Source organism: Mastomys coucha, unplaced genomic scaffold (assembly GCF_008632895.1).
Source record: "Mastomys coucha isolate ucsf_1 unplaced genomic scaffold, UCSF_Mcou_1 pScaffold16, whole genome shotgun sequence".
In the NCBI taxonomy this organism is placed as follows: Eukaryota; Metazoa; Chordata; class Mammalia; order Rodentia; family Muridae; genus Mastomys; species Mastomys coucha.
In genome coordinates this window covers 74510703-74536024 of record NW_022196898.1, presented here as the reverse complement: position 1 = coordinate 74536024, position 25322 = coordinate 74510703, and the positions used below count along the sequence as shown (strand labels likewise).

Sequence of the window (25322 nt, the reverse complement as noted above, 5' to 3'; positions counted from 1 at the left end):
CTCATTGAGTGGGATGGATGACAGATTTTAGGCTTATAGGATGAGAGATCACATCTTCACCCAAAGCCATGTAAGTTACACAGGATTGATTGCGAAGCTAAACCACAGGGTATCCTGGATGTTTGGGTAAGTTCCTTAGTTTATCATTGATGGAAAACATTCCCAAACGTTTGTCCTTCTAAAGCTAGAGAAGATGCAAAACTGTTTTTCTAAACTGAACACTTATGCCTTCCTATAGATCACTTATACACTTGGATAGCTCGCTGAATTTCACCAAGGGGACATCTTTATTCTTTGCTGTCCAGGGCAGTGGGTTATTTACGATGGTACAATCTTTGTTTTCCGGCAGCGTGGTGAGACAGCACTTCACATGGCAGCCCGGGCTGGGCAGGTGGAAGTTGTCCGATGTCTCCTGAGGAATGGTGCTCTTGTGGATGCCAGAGCCAGGGTAGGTGCTGCTCACCCCGTATTCTTCTGCAGTATACGCCCCCCTTTAAGTTGGGATGTTTTCTGTAGTTCCTGTACTTTTGAATTCCACAGTGTATATATCAGTCATCTTTTCATTACTGAGATAAATATCTGAGAAAGTAATGTGGAGGAAAGAATAAACTGGCATCTCTGGTCCATGAGTTTCAGATCATGACTGGATGGATCTATATTCCAGGGCGTGGTATGAGTCCCAAATAGCATAACAATGCACAGCTACATACTTCACAGAGGCTGGGAAGCAAAGATAGTGCAAGCCTTTGTTAGTGTACTTCATCCAGGGACCCAAGTCTCTTGGGTGGTGATGCTCACAATTAGGGAAGCTCTACTTCCCATCTGTCCGTTGTATCAGGGAATGCTCTCACAAATACACTCAGAAGGGTGCTCTTCCAATCTCCTAGGTGTTTCTCAATTTATCAATCTGACAGCAGAAGTTACCATAGGCTGTTAAAGGGAGAGTATCCAATTAATAACACATTATAATAAAGGAAGACTATATAAGTGTGTGCAATGGAAACACACTCAAGCAGCAGGACATTTGAGTGGAGTGGAGTTATATTTAGGAAATCTGGCATACAATAAATATAGCATTGGATTCTACTTTATCAGTCTTTAATCTTGAAAACCATGTTCACATTTATCTTTTCTGTAAACTTAAGTCTTGCCACTACTGTATGGCATTATACATACTAAACGTATATTTGCATACTGGTTCTTTCCAAGTTACCTGAAAATGTCTTCAGAGTTCTGATGCTTGCCTCATACTGGTTTTATTTTCCCCATTTTGTTATGATGTCTCCTTTTCTCTCCACTCTGGTGTTTATAGACTTGAGTATTCTGCATATTTATCATGCCAGAACAATAGGCATGAGAGTGTCTAGGGTCAGTCCTAACTCCCTCACAGGTTAGAATTTTTCTTTTTGTATTTTAAAAAATCTTTTCTCTTTGTATTTTATTCTTTCTCTCCTAAATGCAGGCAAGCTCCTTTGCCTTACTATATCTTTCCTTTCCTTTTGAGTGTTGTTCTGTTAACATTTGCAGGCACAGCCCTGGGATTCTCATAGGCTCCTTAGATAACGTTCTCTCTTCCTCCATTCCAATAAGTCCGTCAGAACTCAGTTCATCTTGTGACATACCATCGTGACGTCATGAGGAAAGTCACTCTTTTGGACTGAAGACATCTTAATTGTTAAGATTGTAAGTGATCTAATTCAGGTCACTCCACCTCAGCATCTTTATCCTTGAAGATGAGATTTGGACTCAGAAACTCCCAAAGCCTACTGCAGGTGTTCATAGTACTCTCTGCTTCTGTGGAGTTACCAGACACTCTTTAATGATGGTCCCTACAGTCATGGAGGCCTCCGTAGTATACAGGCAGCCGTGGAGTGACTTTTGTGTTAGATTTCATCGGCCTCTCTATCCTTCTCAGAAGCCATGCAAGTTATGCCTTTTAAAAAAAAGTCACCATTGTGGGTGGGGAGATGGCTCAGCTGCTGAGAACATACGTTGCCCTTGCAGAGGACCGAAGTTCAATTCCCAGCACCCACATGTTGACTCACGACCACCTGTAACTCCAGTTCTCCTTCTGACTTCCATGGATATGTACACACACAGACTACACATACACAAATGCAGGCAGAGCATTTGTACCTGTAAAAGAAACAAATCTTTAAAAAAGAATTATACATATATCATGTTTTTCCTTGCTCAGAGATTTTGTTATTCAACTGTATTTTTGCTATGACGTGGCTTTTCCTTATTTCCGTTTAAGTGTGCCTATATTTCACCATTGAAGTTTCATGTTCTCTTATGTCTTTTTCTTTTCAGTTTGAGTATTTATATTCCCAGATGCACTGAAATCACTTAGCGTAGCATCCCTCTATTATGAACAAGGTCCCTATATTGCAGAGCTATGCTTTCCCAATATCATTTTGTGTATCAGCCATCCAGGTACCCTCTTCGCTGCAGGCTGGGACATTTTTCCGCATTTTTAACAAATATCCAGGCAGTGTCCATGATCCCATCCCGAGTCTATTCAGAATCTTGTGATACTGATGGCAATTAGGATCCAGGATTTCCCTTTTATAACATGTTATCAGGTCCACTCAGGCCATGAAGTTTTGGCTTTGGTTTAACTGAATCCTTTAATGTCTTCCTAGAACTTTGCATGGTCATCAAGCATTAGTTGGATGCTATATAATTCATAAAACATTTTCACACAAGTTATTTTTTTATTAGATATTTTCTTTATTTTCATGTCATATGATTTCTCCTTTCCCAGTTTCCCTTCCAAACAAACAAACAAACAAAAACAACAAGAACAAACCCCTGTTGCTTCCCCTCTCCCCATGCCTGCCACCCTGCCCTCTCCCACTTATTGGCCCTGACATTCCTCTACACTGGGGCACAGAACCTTTACAGGACCAAGGGCCTCTCCTCCTATTGCTGATCGACTTTGCAATCCTGTACTATACACATTCTGCCAGAACAATCAGTCCCACCATGTATAGTCCTTGGTTGGTGGTTGAGTCCCTGGGAGCTCTGAGGGTACTAGTTAGTTCATATTGTTGTTCATCCTAAATTATTTTATGGGCAGTGCAGTCTTGTGTGGAAGGTGGGCTTAGGGTCCTAAAATGCAAGGTTTCACTGATGAACTGTGATCACAGATTCGAGTTAAAGGGTTTCTCCCATGGCTCTGAGATTTTTTTTTTTTTTTTTTTTTTTTTTTTTTTTTTAGTCTTCTAACTGGCTCTGCCAGAAGACAATAATTTCTCCTCAATAAAGTTCCCTGACTGGAATGTGGCTTGCAGAAGGAAGTCAACAAACTGTCATTAGGTTAGGCTCTTCAGTATAAAGCTATTCCTGTTTTCAAGCTCTCCTTCTACTCCTACCCCAAGAAAATTAGTAGTTTCTAGCTGTATTCTCCTCCAGAGCCTGGGTCCAACCCTGGCTCCTGCTCGTGATGCAGCCTATTTAGGGGCTAGAATGTAATGAATGACATCTTGTATAGAGTGACAAGGACTCTGAGATGTCTACTTCCTCCAAAGGATAAAAGACAGCTCTCAGAAGAGAATGAGCAGACATCGGGCAGGAAAAAATGAGCAAGTATCACCTTCCAATGTCTTAGACACTTACACACCTAAGAAATTAAAAAAGTTCTTTTCTTAATCTAATACGAGTATTCCAGTACTTATCCTCTCCTGGAGAGGAAATAGCTTAAAATTCTGCTCACTTAGTACACTGGGCTCATGCTTAAGAACTCTAGGAGTCTGTGGCTTACCTCATACATTTTTGAAGTAATATGTCAGTATCATATAACCAGGGGCTTAGTCATGTTTTCTCTAGTTCATATGAACTAGAGAAAACATGACTTCTTCATATATATATATATATATATATATATATTCTTCTTCATATATATGAAAAAGAAATGCATAAAATCACATTAATATTAATTTTGAAAGTGCAAACTGAAACATCTACATAAGACTATTAAATTAATTATTGTTTTATATCAAACAACTTTTATAATACTCATTTTTATTGTTATAATATTTTATAAATTTTAAAGAATATGACAAAAAAGGTATTGTAGGTGTTGAAGGGGGAGTCTCTGGGAGGAGTTGGGGTACAAAAGGGAAACAAGAATGTGATTTAATTCTATTTACTTAAAATATGTTTTTATATGTTAACAAATTCAGATAAATTGAAATCATGTATCTTTTCTCATCATAATGCAATAAAACTTAAATCAATAAAAGAATAAAATAAGAAATCTCAAACAGAAAAAAAAGTGCAAACTGGTGCTGAACTGGAACTCACTGCTAGAGCACCCATGGGGTCCATGTAGACTAGCAAGTTACTACACAGCACCAACCACCCCAAAAGAACAAAAGGCTAGGTAATGCACTACAGTCAGGCCAGGGGATAAGGCGTATTTGTCCAGACAGATTGGAAAGCAGGGCTATGGAGTCACTCTGCATTTGTCCCTTGGTGAGCTTTGGCCCTTCAGTCAGGACGCCCCTATTTGTCCGTTGTCCTCAGTTTAAGTCAGAAGTCCACCTAGGTCTTCCCTCTGGGATCCCTTTTGTTCAGAGGCTTGCTGTGTTGGTACAGTTGTGGGCCTGGCCTTTGCTTTTAGGTTTGACCAATGGCAGGATCCCCAGGGCTTAAGCTAACTTGAAACTTAACATTTTGCTCAACTGCCAGCAGACATGTTTTTTGGGAACATTAGTGGCAGGAGTCACATCAAACTTTTAAACCTTGGCCCCCACTGCTGTTCTTTCTGTCTTTTTGTAAAAAGTTTGGGCTCAGCGAGTGTCTTCTTAATTTTCGTTGCCTAGGAACAAAAGAAACAGTAGGCTTTAGTGAAGCAGAGCGCACCTGCTTCCCATCTGGGCTGTGGCTTGGTCGGGTTGGTCGCTTGCACTCTGTGAGAAGGTCTTATATTGGAAAGGGTCAGAGGATCAGGACTCCACCACCACTCTGCCCATTCTTTTGAGTCTTCTGCAAGTTCTCACGTTTTGTTTGGGTTTTTGCCTTGGTTGCCTTTAACTTTAGCCTGGGGCAACAGATACAAGTTTTACAGTTCAACAAAGAAATAATTGTTCAAACTGAAAAGACCCCATATACCTGTTTAAAGGTTGAAGGGTTTTCTTAGCAAAATTTATGTTATTTCTTTTTTCCGCTTTCAGAAGAAAATATACCAAAATATTTTAAAAGTAGATAAGACATTTACTAACTTTTATTGAAGCAAACAAATAAACAAGTACCTTCCTGCTCTGGGGTCTGAGAACCAGAGAACTATAGTTAATAACTTAACCAGTTCGCAGTAACTCCTACCAGTTACAGATTGTCAGTTGACTAGAAATCCAAAGACGACCGTCTCTGCAATCTCCTCCCTAACCTCTAAAATCCGTAATTGGCCCGCACACCTAAAATAAAATCAGTAATCTAAAAAAGTTTTTAATCTCCATTTGAAGTATGGATTTCTGTCCCCTCCCCTCCCCACGGGGCTCTGCTGGCAGGAGTCTAAGAGGAGAAGCCAGCAGCAGGCAGTCACAGAAACTCTTCCTCAGGCCCTGAGTTCACACTAATCCTCAGGTCCTGAGTTCACACTAATCCTCAGGCCCTGAGTTCACACTAATCCTCAGGCCCTGAGTTCACACTAATCCTCAGGCCCTGAGTTCACACTAATCCTCAGGTCCTGAGTTCACACTAATCCTCAGGCCCTGAGTTCGCACTAATCCTCAGGCCCTGAGTTTACACTAATTACTTTACTCAGTACTTTCTCTTGCTCTGATCTTTCCTGTCCTGATCATGCTCTTCATGGCCCTCTTACTGCATCTGTCTTTAGTGTCTGAGTCACTTAAATGACCTTGGGACCTCACTGCATTTTTAGTCACTTGGAATGGAGAAATTATTTAGCGATACATTTTTTATGCTTTCTTTTGGTGTCTATTATAGGACATGTCATATATATATATATACATATATATATGCATTATGTATGAAGGAAATTTGTAAGTTGTAGATTTTTATAAAATTCAATTCTATTGGTAAAATAATTGTGTTGCTATTACTTACTAATTTCTATTTTGAAATTCATATGATGTTATTTCCCCTCTTCCTATAGGTTTTCTAAAAAAAATAATGTTTGAGTATTATATTTATTTCAACAGATCTATTATCTTTTTTGTCTTCATTTATCCTCATCCATGGCAGCTTCCTCAGCTTTTTATTCCTCTTTTATGGTGACTTATCCTGGAGAATATTATAAAGACACACTCCTTTGCATTCCTAGGGCACATTCAATTTTATTTTTATAAGTGATAGTAGTTTCTTTCTTTCTTTTCTTCTTCAGCTCTTTTAACTCCAAGTACACGTTAGAGTCAGGTGATCTCATGAGCCTTCCCGAATATGTCCTTCCTGCCTATTCTCTCCAGCTCCATCCTCTCTGTTTTTAGAGCAAAAACATTTGGCAGAGAGTTTACTCCATTTTTTTTCTTGCCAGAGTTCCATTTCATTTTTGAAGTCCTGGATATGCATTGCAAGTGCATCTGCAATGTTTCCTGGGACAACATCTCTTTAAATCATTTTACAATGTAGTCTTTATCCACAGTTCTCCTAGAACAAAATGGCCATCATTTGTGTCCTTGGCTCAGGAGTGAAGTAGAAATAGCATTTCCAGCGTCCTTGGGTCTTTTCTCTTGATTCAGTTCCCAGAATAAATTCTGCCTCTTGTTGAAAGCTCTTGGAGGAAAATCTAGGTCTTAGGATTTCTGGACTTGATTTTTTTTTTCTCCTTCAAAACCATGAGTTTGCCTGTAAGTAAGCATAGAGAGAGTTGAAGACAGAGTTAAGAGATAGTTTTGGGGTATTCATCAAACAATTACCAAGTTTATGAATGTACACACATATTTTTAGAAGTCTAAGGGAGGGGCTCCATGGTTAAAATCACCTCCTGCTTGTGCAGAAGATTCGGATTTGATTTTCACACATTTATGATGCTCACATACTATCTACAACTTTAGATCCAAAGGATCTGATGCCTCTTCTGACTTGTATGGGAACTATACATTCCTGGTACATTTCCATACATATAACCAAACACATAAAATCTTTTTAAAATTTTAAGAGAGATTTTTTTTTTTGTCGTCAAATAGATCACTTCTATAACAGATACAAATAAAACCATGACGGGGTAATAACAATTCGTTTCCAAGTAGAGATTTCTAGTGACTCGTCCAAGACAAAGCTATCTTCCTAGAGGAAGGCACCATGAAGTGTTGGAGAAGTATGCATTGCTAATGAAGTTGGGTTTGCTGGGACCTAACTGATGCCTCGCCTTGAGTTGTAGGAGGAACAGACGCCTTTACATATCGCCTCCAGGCTGGGTAAGACAGAAATTGTCCAGCTGCTTCTACAACATATGGCTCATCCAGATGCAGCCACTACAAATGGGTACACACCACTGCACATCTCTGCTCGGGAAGGACAGGTAGACGTGGCCTCTGTCCTGCTGGAAGCTGGAGCAGCCAACTCCTTGGCGACCAAGGTAAGGGGACAACCGAGAGGAGCCAAGGTTTCATTCAGCTGCGGAAGAGTTTCAGGAAAGGAAAATCTCTGTCAAGCCTCTGACTTGTTCCTGTCTCTGAATGTTTTAGATTACAATCTAAACGATGATGAGAGGAGTTTGTAAAATTTTATGTCATGTCTTCAAGGAAAATTCCTGCATTCCTGTCTTCTACTAAATGTGCCAGTTCCACCTGGTATAGATATCCTGAAGTGTAATTATGATTTCATTACTACAAAGCAAAGCTTACTTCCCCCTGCCCCCCTTTTTTATTATAACATATATATTCTCTAGAGAAAAAAAGAGGGGGGTTCCCAAATATGTTGAATTATCATCATCAGTGAGGTAGAGAATCCTACATTAGAGCAATAGTGCTGTCTGCTGGGTAACCAAGCCGAGGGACAGTTTGTTTGCCTCCATCTTGCCCTTCCCAGTGCTACCCCATCGCCTCTCAAGGGATGTCTCATTTCCTTTGTCTAACCCTGTCGGGTCCTTTTTGTTGTTAAGATAAAAGATCATGAAAGCAACTCACATAAGAGAGAGATTCTTGTGACTTAATGAGTCCAGAGAGTAGCTCATAATGTCAGGGATGGCATGACAACAGGTGGCTGGAGATGGAACCAGGCTGATCACATTTCATCAGCACACCAGGAGGCAGAGAAAGAATCGCAAGTACAGCAAAGCTGTACCCACTAAACGTGCCACAATTCTCCCAAAGAGTGCTAATAACTGGAGACCAAGCGTTTAGATTCCTGACTGAATGGGGGACCCTAATTCAAACCACCACCCAAACATTTACCAGGTTCACTTTCTCTGTAGTTCTTTACAGAGCAGGTTTGCAGATCAGGTCATGAGTTGTACTAACACCAAAAACAAAGACTATAGTGTCCCAAGCCTGTGTTCAAGAGTCCATGGTGGTACAGGACAGCTTTTCCTTCTCTTGGATAGATTCCACTAGAGAGTCACTATATGGGGGTAAGTCACGATGAAGCATGAACATGCCCACATGGCTGGAGCAAATTAGATTGAGCAAGTACAGAAGAATACAAAAACCAGACAAGGAGAATCCTAGGAAACCTGAGCTTGTCATAGGGCAAAGTACTTCCACATATACAGTAGCAGTTCAGATGAACTGCTGGCTTTCAGTAAATTGGAGCAAATGCCATGCCTGAAGCCAAGGAAGTTATCAAGTATGGACTGAAGTATTGCTGTGGTCTCTGAGCCTTCAGAAGGGAAGCAGTCTACTAGTTACTGTTGGCCAAAGGCTAATCAGAAATATGTTCTGATGTGGAGCTGGAGTGATAGGTCAGGGGTTAGGAGCCCTTGCTGCTCTTACAGAGGACCTGGCACTCAAAGCCATTTTCAGCCATCTGTAACTCCAGTTCCAGGGACTGTGACACCCTCTACTGGCCTCTGAAGCAACAAGTGGTACACAGGAATACAGTCAGGCATCATGTACATTCTTATACATAAAATATAAATAAATGTACTTCCAAGTGTTCTGACATACGAAGTTGATAAATTTTCAAATTAATCCATCTGGAAAGGTGAATGCATTTTAAAAATTATTTAAAGAGAAAAACTCAGGACTGAAGACACGAAGCAACCAATATATGGTAACCCTAGAGACTTGGCAGCCGCCTCAACTGGTGAGAATCCAAAGGAATAGAATTAATAGATATGAAAGTAAAGGAATAGAAAATAGTCTCCTGCCTTTCAAAGATTTTTAGGATTGAAAAAATATCCAATGCCATAGTGCAGTGGAGTGGTAAAATCGATGCAATTGTTACACAGAGCAGTTTAGGACCGAGGCGAGCTAAATCCTGGGTGACTCACCATCGCTGAAGCATCTTACATGTTTATAAATACCAGAGGGAGACAAAGGCCTGATTAGATTCACATGGAAAGAAGTGGCCTGTGACTCAAGAGACGCCTTCCAGCCAGGCTCCTGTCATTCTGCGAGAGCTAAGCAGTTTGGTTTGATAAGGATTTCCAAAAGCACTAAGGAGTCAGTACAAGTTCAGCCGGACTGTAAGGATAGGAGGTTATTTTCTTCCTCTCTATAACTTCACGAAAGTTGGCACAATCCAACCCTGTGTGCGTGGAGTGCTGGGATGGAGTGCTGGGAGCAGAGCCGCAACAGCAGGGGAACTTCTGTGGAAGGCTGCTAAAGGAAGCCGTCCTCCAGCCATTCCTACATTTGTCCCACACAGGGGGAAAAAAAGCCAAAGGATTCACTCTCATCCAAGAACTTATTAAGACCAAATGCTTATTTCTTTTATTTAAAAAAAAAAATTAGAAATTGAAATGTCATTTTAATTAAAAGTAATTGATCAGGTGACACTTTGAGAGGGTAGTATTGGTTCTTGGGAGCTATTCAGTGCTTTTGATGGGGACTTAAGTAGCACCTAGTTCAGAAGTATTTGCTGGGTTTCTTTCTTTCTTTTTTTTTTGGGGGGGGGGTCCTGGGGAGTATTAGAGTTCTCTGACTCCTACAATTGTTCTAGAGAAGCATGTGGCTGAGACATCTGTCCAGGAGGGTGGGAGACATCATAGGGCAGGAGCCCAGGACTGGGACTCACACTATTTACAGCATGCTGCTCATGGAAGTGCTGCTGTTGGCTGGGCTCACAGGACGTTGAGGGTATGCACGTAAAATGTGTAGGGCAAGCATCTTTTAAAAAGCACACTGTTAAAGCTTCAGTTTGTGGTTAACTATTTAGTGTTAGTCAGCCAATGACCTACCAGGACAATGGATTTGACTAGAGGAATTGATCTTTGGACAGTCTGGTCTTCTGGGAAAGAAGTCAAATATCAATATGTTAAAAAAAAGAGAATGTTTTTAATAGAATACCTTTGTATTTTATTCCGTAGATCATCTATCTGGCCAGTTTTGCAGAAAATATATCAGCTGAATCAAATCGTTGTTTCCTTTTTTAACTAAAGCTTCATAAAATATTCTAAAACTTAAACAAATTTGGAATAAAAAGTATAAAAAGAACTATAAGAGATCGAAGACAGATGTCCATTTGGTCACATTCATTTTAGAATGACCAAGACCAAAGACGGGCCTCAGATGCTCCTCTATCCACTCATAAATCAAAGTGGTTTACTGACCCCCGTGGAGATTATGAATCTCGCATCTAGTAATGTCAAGGTTCAGTCTCCAAGATCTCAGACACATTTGTTGTTACTGTTGTTTCCGACTCCATCAAGCCTCACACAGCTCCTACCAGGTCTGGGTAAAACTTATTCCTAACCCTAGACTTATCCAGGTCTGGCAGTTTTCATGCCATCATTTTCTTTCTTTCTTTCCTTCTTTTTTCTTTCTTTCTTTCTTTTTAACAAATAGAGACTCGTGTTTGCTTAATGCGTTAACAAAAAAAATTGTAAAGAATTGAGGGGGAAAACCCTAATTTTTACATTTCTCTGTCGTTCTATAGAAGGGCTTCACTCCCCTGCATGTAGCAGCTAAGTATGGAAGCCTGGATGTGGCAAAACTTCTCTTGCAACGCCGCGCAGCCGCAGACTCAGCAGGGAAGGTAAGTGGTTTCCGGTTTCCATAGCATATTTTTGTCATCAGATTCTGTTGACTTTTTTTTTTTTTTTAACCACTCATCAGAAATCAAGATTAGTGCACTAGGCAAAATTACACCAACTACACAAGTTGGGAACATATGCCCCAAACCTTTGTTATAGACTGCAATTTAGAAACATTATTATTTTTTGTTTTTGCCGCGCCTTATCCTGAAGGGCCCACAGCTTCTCTATATTAAGAATCCTTGTGGTGTACATAGAAATTTGGACTTTTGTTTGTTGTGACCAGAAAGCTGCCCTTTGCTAATTTTCAGCGCAAACATTCTCAATTTTAGTTATGTTTCTAATATTAAAATTATCTTTCCATTGACCATATTAATTAATTAACATGTAATTAATCAATAGCACCGTCCATGCATCCTGGTAGCTTCAGAGCAGCTAACGCTAATAATGTATTAATGCTGAGATTCAAATACCACCTTTACAGAATGGCCTTACCCCGCTCCATGTTGCTGCTCATTATGACAACCAGAAGGTGGCGCTGTTGCTGCTGGAGAAGGGTGCTTCCCCTCATGCCACTGCCAAGGTGAGGAGCAGAGCCTAAAATTTCCAGGTGCCATGTATCTATAATCCGAGTATACATGGGCCTTGCTTTTAATAACTGCCATGAAACAGTGATAATAACTTTCACTATTGGTAACTTAAAAAAACCCAACTGTTTCTACCTATTGCTCTGTCTAAAACCTTTCACTTAATATATATATATTAATTATATATAAATTATATAATTAATTGCATATATAATTAATAAATAATTAATATATATGTATTACAATTTTTAGAACCAACAGTTATCAATAGGAAGTGCATATTATCTTGAGGAAATTAATCTTATTACTAGCTGTCAGTGTTTTAGATCCTGAGACATTTAACCTGACAAAGGCATTATAAGTTTTTTCTCCTTACCTATAAAACATAACCTTTCATACTCTCATTCCTTCTAACATCAAACTTTTTACTCTGCTGTTATAAGAGTCTCTTGTTTCTTTGTCTTTTAAATGTTTATCTCTGTCAGCTTCATTGTGGAGAGTTTTAAGTGGGTCTGTAGACTACTAATACCTTCGTGTTGTGTATTCGTCATCTACATGTAAGCCCAGCTCTTACCAAGCCTGGTTACCTAGCAACAGATTATCTACTCTCCTCTCAGTTTAGGCTGTTTGCACATACATTTTTAATGTTGAAAATATACACAGCTGTCACATCTTTCAGTCACTTGTTTGAAAAATGTATTTTAAAATGACATGTTAGACTTTTTATCATGATTGGAAAATAGCCATATTACATTAGATTCCTAACAATGCAAATCTGATTCACCCATCACAGAGCCTGGCTTACTCTAGGACTTAAATAGCGTTTGCTCAGGGAGTGGAAAGAACACTCCAATTCGACTTATTTGGGGCAAGTATCCTAACAATACCATAGAAGTTACTCAGTTTGATTCTGCGTGGTTAGAATAACATCTCACATATAGAATTCAGTGGCAGGAAGCTGTACAATCCAGGAGCATTATGGATAGATCCTAGCCAGCACAGAACAGGTCATCTCTTGGGAAGAAAGGACTAGAAATGACCAAAGGATCAGAGCGCTTGGAGGAATGGGATGCTTAGCCTGGATGAGGGAAACATCTTAGAGAAGTTTCTAGACAGAGAAGCAACCCACCACCAGGTACTGGGGGACTGTCATGTAGAAGAGATGCCTGCTGTACTTCCTTTTGTGTTTGGGAGAGAATCCGATTGAGAAGAGACTTTCAGATTTGGTGCTTTTACATCTGTATCTGTTCTAGGGTATAACGGGTGATCCTTTGACTTTGGTTGCGAAGATTGGGGTGTAGTTAGATAGAAACACGTTACAGCTACGCATCTAAATTAGCTGTCACTTTACATTTATCTGTTCTGGCTGATTATACTCCATTACTTCCATTGGAGGTAAATATTTGAGCACTTATTAGATGTTCTCTCTGTGTATAATGTGTGTGCACGCACGTGTTTATGTGTGATGGGATGTGTCTGTACTTGTATCGTGTGTGTATGTGTATGTCATGTCTATCTTTTTTGCTCCTGTCGTAGAATGGCTACACTCCTTTACACATTGCTGCAAAGAAGAACCAGATGCAGATAGCTTCCACACTACTGAGCTATGGAGCTGAGACTAACACTGTGACGAAGCAAGGGGTCACGCCACTGCATCTGGCCTCACAAGAGGGGCACACAGACATGGTCACCTTGCTTCTGGAAAAAGGGGCCAATATCCACATGTCAACCAAGGTATTCTCTTCTAGATTCTGGCTTCAATCAGGTCTACCACGTAAATCCCAATAGAAACCAAGCAAAGATTATTTCAAACAAAAATGGTGTGTGTGTGTGTGTGTATGTGTGTGTGTGTGTGTGTGTGGTGTTTGAATCCTGTTTTGCATGAGTGTGCAAAGAAAACATGGCTGTGTTAAAAGCCCCAAGATAACAAGGAAGGCAAGCATATGAGAACCAGAAAACCAGGGGATGCTGCTGATGGCTCCCACAGGTTTGCTTCCCACAACCCTGCAGTGTGGGTCTTCATTTTTCCTCTCAAGCCAGTTCAATCATCTCTATGCAGCTCTGCTTTCTCAGTGTCTCCTTGTACTGTAAGCATCACAGTTCTCCCCAGGAGTTAAGATCACTACATTGCCAGCAGCCACACAGTGCCCCACTTTCTGCTGGTTGTGACTGCAAACTGCAGTAAGAAAGTGGCTAGGGAGCAAGGGACAGAGATAAAGGAAAGAGTGGTTCCCACTAGAGGTTGGCTTCCACAGGTGAATATGAGTTGTGGCTCTAGAACTTGATGAAATGTAGATTTTTAAGGCGTTGTCCACCTAGCTTAGGGGGTGGCTCTGGTGAGACGTCTTGTTCAGAGAAAGCCCCACGGTAATGTGCTTCCTTCCAGTGAATAGCCTTTCTAGATGACTGTATTAATTGTAATAGCCAAGGATATAAGGATAAATTCATTGAAACATGAAGGTATACGCCTACTACAGATTTACTTCCGTACATCAACCAGGAGCCAGGTGCCGAGAGACTGAAAATTACAGTCAGTCCTTGTTAACCGACCATTTGACTCTCCTGGTGCTTTTTGTGCCGTGTGATTGGGCAAGATCAAAAGTAAGCTTCTTAGAATTTTCCACAGATGCTATGCTTTCTGTGTGTGATTGATGAATTAACCAGTATATTGGAATGCCAAGTACAGATTGGCTTGCCCACGTTTACAGGGGTTATGTAACATGCATTCTTTAAAGAGCTGTGACACAGGTAGATTGTCCCCATTGTCCCTAGAGGCTCCCTTTCTTTATCACTCAGAGGTGGCTCCACACATCCTTCATCTTTGTCTTCAAAGTCCATTTAACCAAAAGTCTTCCCGGATCCTTGAAGTGTAATGTTTTCGTTTGTTGCTATGACAAAATACTTGAGATTGGGTCCTTTTTTTCTTTTCTTTTCTTTTTATTGGATATTTTCTTTATTTACATTTCAAATGTTACCCCTGGTTCCAACCCTCCTGAAGCCTCCTATCCCATACCCCTTCCCCCTGCTTCTATGAGGGTGTTCCCATACTCACTCACCCACTCCTGCCTCACTGTCCTAGCATTCTCCTACATAGGGGCATTGAGCCTTCACAGGACCAAAGGCCTCTCCTCCCATTGATAAATGACAAGTCCATCCTCTGCTTCATGTGTGGTTGGAGCCATGAGTTCCTCCATGTGTACTCCTTGGTTGGTGGTTTAGTCCCTAGGAGCTCTAGGGGGATCTCTTTGGTAGATATTGTTGTTCTTCCCATGGGGTTGCAAACCCCTTCAGCTCCTTTCTCTCTCACCCCTCCACTGGGGACCCCATGCTCAGTCCAATGGCTGGCTGCGAGCATCCATCTCTGTATTTGTCAGGCTCTGGCAGAGTATCTCAGGAGACAGCTATATCAGGCTCCTGTCAGCATGCACTTCTTGCCATCCATAATAGTATCTGGGTTTGGTGACTGACTCTCTATGGGATGGAACCCCAGGTAGGGCATCTCTGGATGGCCTTTCCTTCAGTCTCTGCTCTATACTTCACAGACCACATGAAATACAAGAAGAAGGAAGACCAAAGTAGGTCCTTCTTAGAAAGGGGAACAAAATACAGGAGCAAATACGGAGACAAAGTGTGGAGCAGAGACTGAGACTGAGCCCTTCTTAGAGAATAAGAGTTTGGATGGGTGTATGGCTCTGCAGGCTGGGGAGTCCAACAGGATGACACCATTGCCTCTTCGGAGTCTGGTGAGGGTTTTCCTGTGACATAATGATACCGAGGAGAATATCACAAACGGGGGTGGGAGCTTCACCCTTGTTGGTGCTCAGAATTCTAACTCTACCCAGAGGCCACCAACTTCAAGTAGCAGCAGTATATGAGCTTGGAGATCTAGTTTTTGCTTTGAAATTTTGACAGACACATTGAAATCACAGCATAGAGCTGGTATACTCTTCCCAGTCTTGCATTTTAATGAGAATAAGCATAAAATTTAACAGTGAAAGCTAGTATCATCCCAGCAGTAAGGAAAGCCTGAACCACATTTAAATCCCGCCATTGGGGGAATCATTCACCCAGATGAGGAAACCCTGACACTGAGGTACGAAATATTTTTATTTAATATCTGTTTACAAAGGAAGATGGCACACAACTGCTTATTGTGTACTAAAAACATATTCATTTGAAAATAATCAGGAGAAACTTATTTAAACATTAAGGAGCACGTTGTGTGCATTAAAATCCATTTTATCGAAGTGATATCGATGTCCTGTTTGTGGCTGAGCAATCCACAGATACTTAGTTTCTGCACTTTCATCACTTTATAAGTTTCTGGTGTCAACTATATCCACTGCATGAAGAAACTTCTCTGATGAGGCCAGACCGCTGCACTAATAATATAGGCAGACATTTGATATTGCATCCATTTAGCAGAATAATAGGAGTAGATTCAGTCCGGAGGCCTGTGAGCTAACCCCACCAAGCAGCAGGTTTTAATTTGAGCCAGAGTTTCCGTACCAAGCATGGATATTTTATCCTGTGGAATGAGCCTTAACTCCATTCATAAAGCAGATGGTGACCCTCATAACACCTGTGCCACTCTTACACCCGTGGGTGTATCTAGGCAGGCCTATCATTACTGATGATTGACAGGTGAGATTGCAGATGCTCTCCCACAGCCCCAGCAGCCTGCATGGCCCCTTTCAGTACTATGGAAACAGGTGAGCAAGGACAAGGCTTCCTGGTCAGGAGACACTGCTTTTTCTCTGTCCTGTGACCAAAGTGGAGAGTGACTTCAGTGATAAATCTTATCTAGTTCTGATGATCAATCAAGAGAAATAGTTTGTACTGTTTAGTGTGTCTCCTGGTCAACTCTGTCTAACACCTCAAAGAGAAACGTTCCGGACAGTATGTGAAGCTGATCGCACGATGCTTCTGACAGTGTAATTTTTAACTTTCAAAATATAGAGAGTGAATTTACTTGGCTCTTCTTGAAGGTGTCCTTTTTAAAAATATTACTTGCTTTCAAAGAATTTAAGCAGCCTGATAGCAAATATTTAAGAAGCTTTGGGACACCCAGCCATGAAGAAAATTATATCATTTTGTTTGGAAGTTCCTGACTTTGAGGTCAGCTTGGGCTACGTGATGACACTCTGCTTCAAGAAATCACAAGAAAAAAAGAGTCGACTTGAGGAGAAAAAAAATTCTGTTTTATGCTAAAATTCAGATTCTTAAGTATCTTCTGCTTTGTCTTAATATTAAGAATTTTTTAAGATGTAGGATTAATTAAATAATATTTGTCAGCGACAGAATTCTGATGCAAATAAGATTTACTTTTTTGGCTGATATTTTATAAAAATTGAAGTTGAGCTAAGCTGCCCAAGGATTCACAAGTGCCAGTTCCTAAAATGAAAGTCCCCGTGAACTTGTAGAATATCCTATCTGCATGGGTCACCCATCTTTTCTTTTTTAAAATTTGTTTTAAGTTTTTATGGGTTCTTTGTGAGTTTCACATCCTGTACCCTAATCCCACTCCTCTCCCCCCCCTCTTCATACTCACCTCTCCCCTTGCTCTCTACCTCCTCAACAGAAAAAGAGAATCTCACTGTGGAAGCCGGAGTGCACACAGTATGTCCAGAGTACCTTCCTATCTAGGGTCAGCTCTACTGTGCTGTTCTCCTGCCGCTGGCGAGGGGCAGAGACAGCTCTCCTGTTCTCATGACCCCAAGGCCAGGCCTACTGACTGCTGGAGGTGGTTATGGCTGAGAGGAGAAGAAGGTATCTCCCCCTCAGCCACGCTTCCTCATGGGAGGCAAGTGGAGGGCCAGCTCTCCCATGCTGGTATTCTTGGGGCTGCTCATCTGCAACTCCAGCAATGTGTGTGTGTGTGTGGGGGGGGCACAGCAGCTGGCTAGGGGCAGAGTCAACTCTCCTGTTATCATGTCCTCAGAGCCAGCTCTGCCCATGTGAGGGACGGGACCAGTTTGCACAGTCCTCAGACAGTGGTAACAGACCCCTTGCTGCTCCAGAGCCATGGACTCTGATAGTAGCTCAGGCTAGGACCCTTGTCCCAGGTTGAATCACTGGCTACACACATCAGGCTATTCCTCACTACTCTCCACATTGTGCCCACATCCTTCTGTTTCTCTTCCTATTCCATTTCTCTACCACTTCCGTGTTCCTCTTAGTGGTGCCCTGGGTCTCTGTGTGACTGGGGTTGGTCTCAGGAGTGCTATTTCCTATTCGTGTGTTATGACAGCGAGCAAGAGTCATCTAGATCATGCCCCCACCAGGTCTCTAGAGTACACAGCACCAGACTGGTGGCCATCTCAGGCTAGCTCCCTTTCCAGGTCCCGCAGCACTGATCTAGTGGTTGTCTTGGGCTCGCTCCTCACCTGGCTTGCACAAGTGACCCCTATGAGGGTTGTCTGTTTCATGATCACTCCCACCTAGGGGGGCTGTAGTCCCAGGTGGGGTTCATCCAGTCTGTGGATTGCTCCCTGTTCTGGGGTCTGCCTGTCATTAGTCAGGTGGTCGTCTCAGTCTAGTCTGGGTTCCAGTGTGCCGGAGTGGTGGTCCTCTCAGGGGATGTTGAACATCATCCAGGTGTTCAAAGGTCAGAATAGTGAGCATAGACATAGCCTCTCTCCTCTCTGCCACCTACTGACATACATGTAGTACAGCAGCCACACCTGTAAAGCCTCTAGAGGCAGGTGACCCCCAGTTTCCAATGATTAGAGTGTCTGTTAATTTCTCGGAATAGCACCATGCTGGAAGCCAGGGGGGTCTGAAGGCCATGCTCAGCTCCCTCAGCCCCAATGCTAGTGAGGAGAATGAGCCTTCCAGTGGTCATCAATGAGGTGGGCTAATTAACCAGGATGCCAACTGACCTTGGGCAAGGCACCTACCTCACTTTACAGGTCCAACATTGTTAGCAATGTTTGATGGCACACTCTTAAATTCCCAGCTACTAAGAGGCTGAAGCAGGAGACTCATAAATGCAAAACCTGCCTGAGCTGTTAAGTCCATGACTAGCCCGGGTGCCTTAGTGAGACCTGGTTTTAAAATACAAGATAGGAAGAGAGCTGAGGTTGTGACCCTAGAGTGAAGCATTTGTGGGGTAGGCCTGAGGTCCTATAGTCCAATCACCAGTACCTGTACCCACTGAAAATACTAAAAACGGGTAAATACAAGGGATATCAGCTGCGTGCTGGTTGGAGGAGTGGAAGACATAGCTTGGGTCTAGTCTAATTGGGTATAGTCTAAGCGAGGCTATGGACTATAGAGGCAGGAAGTTGGCTTACAGCTATGTCCAAGTCCTGTGAGTTCTTCCTAGTATTAAAAAGTACTCCAAGCTTACCTGCTACAATTACATCTGATGCCCTTCACTCTCAGTCTTGTTTAAGAATAGCTCTTTGTAGGTAGTGAGAATGCCAGGGCGTGGCATCAGCTGAATAAGCTGCTAGTCCTCTCTAGACCTTGGTGTCTTTCAATTAAGTCATGACTGTACTTTATCTATGTATGCAAACCAACATGTTGATTACTGAAGACTAAACTTGTTTATATAAAAACATAAACATTGCCATGTTTTATGTTGTTATATAAAGGATAGGGGTACTTTAAAAAAAATTACCATCTAGCTCCTATCCCCCCAGAGTAAACTGAAAAAAAAAAAAAAAGTTTGAGCTTGCTTCCAGTAACTCAGTATATTTTTAACATTACTATGACACTTTATTGATGAAAATATTGATTATAGCTGAGGTTGTAAAGTTTCAGCAACATTTTTGGTCCGCTACTTAAGTAAACAAGAAGATTCATGAGGAGGTGTAGGTAGGCTTGAAATGAATATTGTTTGGAAGCTCATAAGCTGAATTATTTTAAAGACTCAGACCATAAATACTGAGTACAGAAAATGTAATTTGGTGCAGAGAGTAGGTCTTGGCTGAAAACTCATATTTACTCCACCCATTTGTCTAAAATGTGAGATGAGATGTCCAGGGAGGGGCCGTATGCTTTCCAGCTCCTTTCAGGACACGATGCTGTAGGCGCGCGTGTGTCTCCCGCTCTGATGTCTTCCTTTGCTTACATTCCTGCTACAGAGTGGACTCACATCCTTACACCTTGCAGCCCAAGAAGATAAAGTGAACGTTGCGGACATTCTTACCAAACACGGGGCTGATCGGGATGCCTACACAAAGGTACAGCGGATCTCTTGGTAACCTAATGTTGCCACCCGTTCTGGTTTGGCTAATTCTTGGTCTGTCTCATCCAAGTCAGCTCAGGGCCCAAGGTCTCTTGTCTTAAAGGTTCATTCTAAAGTATAAGCCTTCCCGCATTTCCCTGGGTCTGCTATGAGTCAGATGGGCGAGGCCCCAGGACCCAACGTAAGACTCCAGCTCTGCAGGGTGCTTCATACCCTTTCACTTTACTTTTACTTTGAACCTCACTGGCCTGGCCTGTTTGGTGCCCTTGGTCTTGAGGTGGATTGGTCCTCTCTGTGCTATTGTTTACTTACCCATTCTTTTTGTGATTGTTTTAGTGTCACTTATTTGTATATATAGCATATATGCAAATTTATATAATATATTCACCTATTTGTATATATTTATACTTATATACAACATATATTATATATTTGCATATAAGATATATTGTATCTCTTTGTATATGTAATATAATGAATTGTAGTCATCTTCACTCCTCTAGTCCCTCCCTCTCCCACCAGCACCCTTCTCCTCAGCCTGCCTCCTCCTCCTCTCCTGCTTTTCTTTGTGCTTGAGCCACTGAGTTTGATTAGACTTACATAGGTGGGAAGTGACACCATGGAGTGAGGGCATTTTCTCTATAGCTACACTCCTGAAAAACAGTGACACCGTTCCCCAAACAATTGTTAATTGCTGATAGTCCTTCTGAAAGGGATGGGGCCTTGTGGGCCCCTTCACTCATTCAGGGTGAAATATTGATGTCCTCAATCTCACACAAGTCTTACGCAGATAGCAGCAGCGAGTGAGTTTATGAGAGCAGTGGGTATGTCATGTCCAGGAGACATTCTTTGTTGTACATCTTCCCATCTTAACCTCTTATATTCTTCCCACCACGTTGGTCCACTGGAGTCTTCTTCCTCCCACTGACGTAGACTATCGTTCTGCAGTCCCCAGTTCTTCTAGCTAAGCTAAGTCACCTAGGTGTCTGATCTACCCTCGCTGATGCAAAGCTCTGTGGTTTGTGACTGCTCACCCTATGTATTCACTCAAAGGATACCATGGTACAATGACTGAAACCATACCCCGTGGCTGTTCACTACTAGAAGTATAATACGTACACTTTGGAATTTGTCATTCACAGCTGGGTTACACACCTCTGATCGTGGCCTGTCACTATGGAAACGTGAAAATGGTCAACTTTCTTCTGAAACAGGGAGCAAATGTCAATGCGAAAACCAAGGTAAAACATATACTCAGTTTCCTTCTTGACAACCAAATTTATTCTCCCGTGAGTGCTATTAGGAGCATCTAACTAAGCCAAGTTGATGTTTATTTTAAATTTAATTTTATTTTTTTAGTTCTTCTAAAGTAATTTTGAAGAAGCAGTGTAGGTTTTTTTTTTTTTTTTTTAATTGTTTAAGGTTTTCATTATGATAACCTTTGACGGAGGTCAGCTTCAGAATTGCTTGTGCTATACGGTTAAAGAGCTTTGGCTTAACAGTTTCCCAAAGGGTACATTTGATCCTAGACTCCATAGATAACATAGCTAGATAACATAGCACACTCCGAAGCCCTGACAGACTTCCTCTACTATGTGCCAGGCCCTTGGCATTGTTGACCCCTAGCCTGGCATCTCTCCCTGTGGAAATGCAGTCTGGTACAGCCCCCACTGCATACATCCGAGTTTAAACAAGCTTTTTCTTTGGGAATGTCTTGTGGAATTCTTAGTGACAAAAGTGTGAAAGGCTTTAGACTGAGAGTTCTCAGGGATAAGTCAGAGATGACATGTCCCTCACAGTAAAAGGACCGACTGGGAAGATCGGGTAAGAGGATCAGCCAGCCATTTCAGTGCACACAGGGTGACTCAAGTTAGAGAAAAGTGTGATGTCACTGCAGCTCTTGATGGCTAGTGTTACTTGGCAACTCACAGCACAGAGCAGGGTTTTCATGGTGTGTTTGAGTTCACACAGCAGAAAGGCTACCCTGCAACTCAGGTCCATCAGCATGAGCACATGCTGGAGTTTCAGAGCCACTCTTTCAAGATGGTACTAATTAGAATACTGGAGGTTTTGTAAACCAGTATTCCTTTGTCCTCTTAGAATCAGAAACAAATTTTCTTTGTACAAAAGCATCTTTATAGTCCAAAATAAACTTATTTTGTATGCTATAAACAGTACTACAACCCTTAAGGTTCAAACTTCTGATCTTGCCCTATGATGGCCATTGTGGCCAGAAACTTCTGACCTACACAATTCTGTGATACTTTCAATTGATGCTTATTTAAAAGCTTACATATGACTCTGCAGACTTTATAGTTCCTAATGCCATTTTTGTTTAGCCAGCTCACACACACAGCCACAGCAGGTTAAACTGTACAAATGTACCATGCAATGAGACATTGGTGGTTCTGCCAAAGATTTACGTTTTTTCAGAGAACATTTGCCCACGGAGATGATTTTAATATTTAGATTCACACACTGTATTATATTGTCTGGGCTTCTGTGAAATTAGATCTGTGTCAGACATTTGATGAAGAGGGAAAAAAATCTCATTTTAATATTTTAGGCATTTTTTTTTTAGGTGAACTATATAACTTTTACTGTGACCTTTGGGGCCATAGATTTCAGTGGAGTAGATTGGTGAATGCCTTAATACGCAATCTGTTAATACGTTTTCCAGAATTTTTCCACCTGGAAGGATACCTTTGCAAAAGGAATTACATTTCCTTCCTGATGTTTTCTGTGTAGCCATAGTTACCAAAGAATTGTTTAATTGTTTTTCAAATGCAAACATATGTACTGACTGCCTTTAGTCCTCAGCTGCTCGTAAAGCTTGCCATAAAGATTGAGAAATGTAAACCTTCAAAAATGAAATCACTATTTGCTTAGAATTATAATGAAATGCTGTCATATTAGATTGAAACAGACTGGACTTACAGGGAATTGACTTGTGAAAGGGGTTTAAACTGTAGTGCAAAATGGCAAGCTCCTTTATCAGACGCACTGCAAAGATACAAAGATGGGAAGTGAGGAAAGAACACAGTTTGCTAGCATTTTCACATAATTCCTAAGAGTGGCCCATATCTTCACGGGAAATTTATCTGGTCCTTCTTGAGGATGGAACTTCAGTCACTTCTGTATTATAAGTGAGAGAACAGAAGTATTAGGTATTCGAAGCTTTACTCATCCTTCGTAGAAGAATTAGGTCTCAGGCCGGTGTGCTGATAAATAAGTAGGAGATGGAGAGGCACTTAAATGCCTAGCCAGTGTAAGTGTAAAATTAGAAACCTGCTCAAATTTTCTGTAAACGCTCTTACTCACCACAGCTTCAGGTAGGAGCACCCAGGGATCATTTTCCAGATCATAATGGGCACTAAGGACTCCACCTAAGATGATCTACTGTGGGGGCAGACTGTTATTTTGCCATGACTAGTTATATTTAGCATTATTTATGTAGCTATAGGCAACCTATCTATAAAGTATACCAATATCTATTGGTTTAGGGTATAGAATGTCCTTTATATGCTAAAGTATTTAAGACATAGTGCATGGTTAGTAAATGCTTGGTAACTGAACTAACTTGGGTGATAATGAAGAAGTATGCTAAATTCATTTTACAGAATATTATACATAAAATAGAAAGGGAGAATTCCTAGGAAATAAATATCACTACTTTATCCTTCTCAAATGACCATTGGATTGTCTGATCTCAGAGCAGGGTCTCTGTAATGACTGTTGGGTACTATGAGGCTCTGTAAATGAACTGTGCTCTCAGGGAGTTGGGGTTACTTTATTGTGGGGATCGGAGTCAGACTCCTAATGTGACAGAGTTTCCAACACCTGGATAGAAAGACACTCACACATGATTACATCCCCACACACAGAAAAGCCACTGTAACTGTGTAGATGGGGGTCTTACGACATTCATAAGTATAATCAGATAACTTCATATTGTCAAAATGACCAAATAAGCATATTGGCCATGAGTTGGCTCTGACGCTGGATGAAATGTGCACACATATGTGCATATTTTTTTAAACATAATATATACAGAATGGACGACTTAGAAGTTACAGCTTAACACAAAGGGCTCTGATACAATTTTTTCTAGGAATTGCCAAGTAGCCACTAGTTCCCATGATTTTCTACATGGGATCTGAACCTTCAGTGACTGTAGAGAAATTGGTTAACTCTGATATTTTCAGTTTCACTATCTCTGAAATGGGGAGAAAAAATTATTTATTTCTGAATCATTTGTTCACCATTCATTTAATCAACCACTAATTAAAAAATACCTTTACATACCAAGCCCTGCCAATCATTTCAGAGATAAGGTACAGTATCTGGCACCGATCAAATACCCAGGAAGTGGCTCCCATGCCACCATCAAGGACTCTAGTGAACATTCTGAGTTAATATGAATACCTAGCTAACTTGTGCCACCAGGTCACTATTACACATCCATACAAGACTGACTCATACCTCTCCTAACAGCAATTCCTTCTAAGTCAGGGTCTTTTATCTCCATGAAAGTTTAGATCACACTGTCAAAAATTCATTTTTGTTTGTTTTTTGATTTTTATTATTTTGTAGACAGGGTTTCTCTGTAAACTAGGCTGACCTGGATCTGATAAGCAATCCGCCTGTCTCTGCCTCCTGAGTGCTGGGATTAAAGGTGTGTGCCACCACACTTGGCTCATTATTCTAGTTTTTAAAGACACACTTTATTGGGGCAAGATATTGGGGGGTTTCTATTTCTATTCTATTTAGAATAGTTTTCTGTTCTAAAGTTTCCACATGCAGGCTTTTATAACCAAAGCCCTCTCCTGAGTTGAGCTTGAGATTTGACTCTCTTTCAAGGTTGTAGATCTTCTATGGGGTATTTGGGCAGTTACAACTGACAACAGCCTGTTAAACCTACTAAACCTCCGGCCAGACTGAGGTGCAGCCTTCAGCTAGAGAGCTGAGTGTCTCCATCTTCTCTAAGGAAGTCTATCATGGCTGTATGGTTCTTCCTCCTTTTTAATCTCCTCTCGGCATAAGCATTTTAAATGCCGATCAGTTAAACTATAACAAAGTTACAATTTGGAGTCTGTTTATCTTGGGTTTCAGAGTCACACATAAGGTGTGCGGGAGTGTTTGCTGCTGAGAAGTGGGTTGCTGGGGAAATTGTGCTCTAAATAAACAAGGAGGTCCTTGATGGGTTTGCTGTGAATAAGACAAGCGAACTGAGACTGAAGGCTAACCTGATTTCCTTCCCCCCTCTGCCAATCCGTGCTATGCCGTGCCCTCGTGGTCGATCGACAGAATGGCTACACACCTTTGCACCAAGCTGCCCAACAGGGCCACACACACATCATTAATGTCCTGCTCCAGCATGGGGCCAAGCCTAATGCCACCACTGCGGTAAGGAGCTCTCATGACCCTCCCTCTGCCTTCC

At 41.4% G+C, this 25322-nt stretch overlaps 1 protein-coding gene, 1 long non-coding RNA gene and 1 other non-coding gene across 50 annotated transcripts in view; 1 reads left to right on the top strand and 2 right to left on the bottom strand.

Annotated features, from left to right (window-relative positions):
* The window catches only part of Ank2 (ankyrin 2), a 576750-nt gene that overhangs the window by 472155 nt on the left and 79273 nt on the right, over positions 1-25322 (top strand). For 41 of the 48 annotated variants that reach the window (XM_031375399.1, XM_031375406.1, XM_031375409.1 and 38 more), the window contains 8 exons: positions 350-448; positions 7346-7543; positions 11005-11103; positions 11586-11684; positions 13225-13422; positions 19779-19877; positions 21025-21123; positions 25190-25288. In XM_031375399.1, coding sequence (XP_031231259.1) covers positions 350-448; positions 7346-7543; positions 11005-11103; positions 11586-11684; positions 13225-13422; positions 19779-19877; positions 21025-21123; positions 25190-25288 — 990 coding nt within the window. The remainder of the gene's footprint in view (positions 1-349; positions 449-7345; positions 7544-11004; positions 11104-11585; positions 11685-13224; positions 13423-19778; positions 19878-21024; positions 21124-25189; positions 25289-25322) is intronic. The other 7 variants (XM_031375436.1, XM_031375435.1, XM_031375413.1 and 4 more) reach the window with 1 other exon arrangement.
* Positions 6283-25322, bottom strand: part of LOC116093755 — a 58668-nt gene continuing 39628 nt past the window's right edge. Inside the window, exon 7 of the long non-coding RNA XR_004119825.1 lies at positions 6283-6810. This is a non-coding gene — a long non-coding RNA (uncharacterized LOC116093755). The remainder of the gene's footprint in view (positions 6811-25322) is intronic.
* Positions 18262-18393, bottom strand: LOC116094580. Its single transcript, XR_004120215.1, has one exon. It is a non-coding gene; the product is annotated as a small nucleolar RNA SNORA17 (small nucleolar RNA).